At 38.5% G+C, this 4,803-nt stretch overlaps 1 protein-coding gene across 1 annotated transcript; it reads left to right on the top strand.

Moving 5' to 3' along the window:
- The first annotated feature begins 672 nt into the window (after positions 1-672).
- On the top strand, positions 673-3,847 carry LOC133015666 (uncharacterized). The gene is made up of 7 exons (XM_061082918.1): positions 673-721; positions 2,257-2,406; positions 2,507-2,661; positions 2,796-2,932; positions 3,033-3,126; positions 3,215-3,326; positions 3,822-3,847. Exons 1-7 carry the CDS (start codon positions 673-675, stop codon positions 3,845-3,847), a joined length of 723 nt encoding a protein of 240 aa, XP_060938901.1.
- The last annotated feature ends 956 nt before the right edge of the window (positions 3,848-4,803 follow it).

Raw genomic sequence — 4,803 nt, 5'->3', positions numbered from 1 at the left:
TCTAAACGTATGTTGCCCCAAAAGCGACATTTTGCAACCGTATTTACATTTCAGGCCACAGAAATAACCCTGAAAGAGCCGTTATTAATTGAACAAGTTCCATATGTTGAGAGTAAAGGATGTTTAACACCAATATTGTATCTAACAGCAGGCCAAGAAAGACTGTGGCACATCTGTAACCAATCAGATGTATCTACCTGGCCAACAGTGAGATAAAACAGCATGCTAGCTAGTAAACACTGCGTGATCAAAGATTTAGAGCAAACAGGCCCCAAATGTTCACTCTGAATTACTATCAGAGCAAACTAGTAAATAATACAGTTTACTGTGCTCCTTTTATGGATTGCCTGTAAGTGTTGGCAGAACTACTTAGTGCAGGACGGTTTCTGAGGGGACTCATTACAGAAATGGCCTAGCAATAAAGCAGCAGCAAGAACACACAGATATTCCCTTTTATAAATAATCAGTAATATACAATAGATGATTAAATGTACACAGTAAAAAACCGAGTGTCAAAATGTCAGAGTCAACCTTTTTTAACCTAGATGGAGTATTTACAACTATATGCAGAGTAAATCCACTCTAAGTGTAGAGTTAAAAGTCAGTGTAAAATTCTGGAGATATGCAGTGAAAAATTTAACTCTACAGAGTGATGATTACGCGCCAGTCTACATGACGTCCCTGCTGGAGTGGAGTCAGTCTGAAGAGGTGAGGCAGTCAGGTAAGTAACGTTAACAATCCCGTGTTCGCAACATCGTTTAAGTATTGTTTTTCAACTAAACACGGTTTTATAATTTCATAGATGTTGATTGAGGACGTGTTGTGAACATATAGCCCTCTATTAGATGACACGGTTGAGTATGCAACAGCCTACTGCTAACTAACAGTAAATAAGTTCGACATGTGCTCATAAGATGCACCTTCAGTATGTAGCTAACATGTTAACTATGTATTAATGCACGGTGCTTGTGTTATGTAGCGTTTGACCCATGGTTTTACCTCACTGTTTAGTAGCATGCTAATCGCGAATTAGCTTGAAGAATACTACCACGCAGAGCAACAGCCTACTGCTAACTAACAGTTAATAAGTTCGACATGTGCTCATAAGATGCACCTTCAGTATGTAGCAAACATGTTAACTATGTATTAATGCACGGTGCTTGTGTTATGTAGCGTTTTACCCATGGTTTATTAGCATGCTAATCGCTAATTAGCTTGAAGCATACTACGCCTTGCACACGTGTGGGACACATGAGGAAGGCTGCGCGCTGAGGAGACCACCGGGCTCTCTGAGGGGGGGAGGGGAGCAGGGGAAGAGCCCGGAGGAAGAGAGGGACATGCCCGGCCAAGGCTCCGTCCACAGAGCACGGACAGTTCAGAAACTATTCGGAATGAGTTTAAATTAATTTATTTTTAATCTCATGAGAGGAACTGGACAATTTTGAGCATTTCATTTCCCAGTTAAATATGATTAAGAGGTCCTCTTATACTCACACTAAGCTAGAAACATTTTACATCCTTCTGTTCTACTACCCAATGGACTTAAAATTAACTATTTTGTCTGTCATAGACTATTCAATTTTGCTGTCAGAGTGCACCAGAATGATCCATTTGACTTAGGATCCCCAACTATATTCTCTCAAAATTATGTGAGAAACCAATTTAGTTAACTGATAGCATTATGGATTTGTTAATCTCAATTTAACTATATTATCTTTGTCTTGTTGTTCACAGTTATTGCAATCAAAGTGGACCAATAGCTGGTAAGTAGGTTAAGGTTATGGAACAATATAGTCCTATACATTAATTTTAATTTAATCATTAAAGGTAACTGTTTAACAGCTTTTTCTCGGTAGTCATTTTTTCCCTTTGTTTATTTTAATAGGATATGCTGCTGCGTGTATTGTTTGATGGGGAGCAGAAGTATGTTAGGCTGTCTGACCTAACATTCGACTCTTTCATGAAAGAAGGTTAGTGAGTACATCAGGATAAAATAAAATCACAACTTTTTTCTTGGTTAATACACCTAATTCATCTTAAAAACATTCTTTCTAAACTATTTGAGTTGCTAATTGTTTCTGCTGTGCCTTAAAATGGATGGGTATGACCTATTGACTTAAGTTTCATCTCAACAGCATTTTGTGAGGACATGACACTCACTCTACTTAGTTGATGTTTTGATTCTCATAATAAGGAAATTGTCTTTCCAGTTTGTTACAATTGATATCATATCCTTTTTCTTTTCATTTACTTCAGTGTGCCTAAAATTTAACATACCAGAAGGCATGCAACCAGACTTGAAGGTGTTTGACCAATCCGACATAGAAGTTGATGGAGAAGTCTTTGAAGAAATAGTGAATGAGTCACCTGGAACCTTCAAAGTCATGTTGAGCAAAGAAGAACTAGGTAATCACATATGTGTTCATATTAAACTTTAGGTTTTGGACATGAGTAATAACAGCTCCATTTAATATACGTCTGTTTTGTTCATATTCTTTATACACAGATGCCTCTCTATCATCAACATCATCATCATGCTCAGCAGCATCTGACGATACTATCATTCTGAACGTCACAATGTGTGACCCTCCTGAAGAAGCAGCTGCTGTCGAAGGAAGTCAGCCTAAAAAGCCATGCCACATTAACTGTGGGGCGAAAGCGGTGAGTAGTGGGCATTGTTAAGTCTAATCTGGATATTGTTCCATTTGATGGGGAATGTTTTTATGTTATCATTTTCCAGTTGTACATTCATTTGGTTTCAAAATTTCTGACTGCATATTTTGTTTCCATTCAAGTTGATTGAAAAAATCCTTACAACAAAGCCTGGTGGTGAAAAAATCATGCAAGAGTATGCAAAAATAAAATCACTGAAAGATGGCACCAGAAGACAGATGATTAACATTCTCACTGCTGAGATGACACAAACACATGGGTAAGAATCAGACATGTAGGCTATAGAAACGTTTTTAGTATTTGTATTGTTGTTAATTGTGCCCAGTTGAGTGACTGTAATCATTGAATTCATACGTTAGGACATCCCCCCCCAAAAGTGTCAAAGTGTTGTATGCGCAGGGGATAGTTGCTCTATTTCCATATCTGGAGGACCCATATTCACAGCATGGATATGTAAGTAAAAAGGTCCTCACTGCGTTAAACACATAATTGCCCTTTGTTGACAGTATAGTCAGTCTGTGTGTATTTTAATTACATGTAGGAACATTACTACGACCCAGAGAGTGGGTCCGGATACCTTGCATGGCGGTTGAAAACCATCCAACGAAAAAGTGCAGAGGAAAGAGGTGTGTCTGTGAGCAAATCTCCCAAAAGTAAGTTCAATTAAATACAGGCTTGTCACAGTTATCAATAACTTGAATGATCGCAATTATTATGCATAGTTGTCATAATTGTTTCATTCATCGTTACAAAAAACGCAGGATGAAACTAAAAGAAATGTCAGATTTTCATCCCTTCATCACTATTTCCATGTTGTTTCCCACCATCTAAGGTTTGATTGGCCCTCTTTAAATGACATCATGTCATTCAGTCAGATGAGTGTCTAAATATAGATGGTGCACGTTAACAGACAGTTTAACGTGGTGTAGCTAAAGAAATACAGCTGTTAAATACGGTTGAAAAATCCAGTATTTAAAGAAATGCTGCAAAAGACTGACAAGCAGAAAAAGATTAAAACAGTTAAACACAATTTATTGTATGGCAGTTATTCGTCAACTAAAAATTCATAATTGTGACAGCCCTAGTTACATATGATATTGCTGAATTGTGTAGGCAGGAGTCAATGAACTTGTGTTTTGTCTTTGAAGTTGGTGGGCCAAGCCGTAAGCTGTAAGCTGTAAAACCCAGACCCTTCACTGCTGACAAAGTGTTATCTGATGAGGATGTGGAAGCAGCTATTGCCGTTTTGAGACACTCTGCTGATGAAGACACCATCCGTGACAAGATGAAAGCTACCTTCATTTATCGTCAGTCAATGGTCAGCAATGAGAAGAGAGCAGGGAATGTGTTCTCAGTCTTCCCGAGATTTCTAGACACACCTGGACTGGTAAGACATCTCCAGTTGTTCAAAATGAGAAAGCGGCAAAATTAAGTTTCCCCAAAAACAGTCCAGAAATGTGGGCATCACACATGCAGTGTGTCTCATCACTCCTTTCTTTGCACTGTATTTTTGCATTACAGATAGAACAAGATTTCAGACTGCTGTTTGGGGAGGCCACAGCCAACACATTCCTGGAAAAGTGGGCCACTAATCTGAAAACAAAAGTGAAAACAGAAAGCCATGGACTGGTACCGACCAGAGAGGGCTTGGATTTAACGCGCAATGCTGAGTCAACTGCTGAAATTGAGAACGGTATGACTGGGACTGGTTTTAATTGCTATTTTTTTGTAATTATGCCAATTAAATGTACATGTGGCGTAAATATTTCATATTTTACATATCTTACATTCTTATATATTACACTGTGTCTTTTTGTTTGATTATTTCTGGAAATAGGCACAATAAGACATTTCACTGTGCATTGTGCTATGTATAAAGATGTATCTGACAAGTAAATCTTATCTTGTCTTATCTTAATGCTAATGTCTGTTGGTCTGTAGGCTGGGACAGTGACATGTCTGCTATATTGCTGCTCCTCCATCTCCTACCACCATCTGCACAGGGAAGGAAGAGGCCGGGGAAGGTGTCGGCATGTCAGGCTGTGGAACACCTCATCAGATTCATAAAAGTATGCTGAACAGTTGTTAAAATATAGTTTTCATCACCTCAGTTTCATGCACAGTGATCTG

The sequence above is a fragment of the Limanda limanda genome, chromosome 12 (genome assembly GCF_963576545.1).
Source record: "Limanda limanda chromosome 12, fLimLim1.1, whole genome shotgun sequence".
In the NCBI taxonomy this organism is placed as follows: Eukaryota; Metazoa; Chordata; class Actinopteri; order Pleuronectiformes; family Pleuronectidae; genus Limanda; species Limanda limanda.
The sequence above is the reverse complement of the archived record's forward strand: the minus strand, read 5'-3'. Positions and strand labels throughout refer to the sequence as shown.

Bases quoted from the DNA above. Each gene is read 5' to 3' on its own strand.
- LOC133015666 (XM_061082918.1), top strand. From the start codon at position 673: ATGACGTCCCTGCTGGAGTGGAGTCAGTCTGAAGAGGTGAGGCAGTCA. The intron at 722-2,256 runs GTAAGTAACGTT...CATTTACTTCAG, and splicing joins TGAAGAGGTGAGGCAGTCAG to TGTGCCTAAAATTTAACATA. The intron at 2,662-2,795 runs GTGAGTAGTGGG...TTTCCATTCAAG, and splicing joins TTAACTGTGGGGCGAAAGCG to TTGATTGAAAAAATCCTTAC.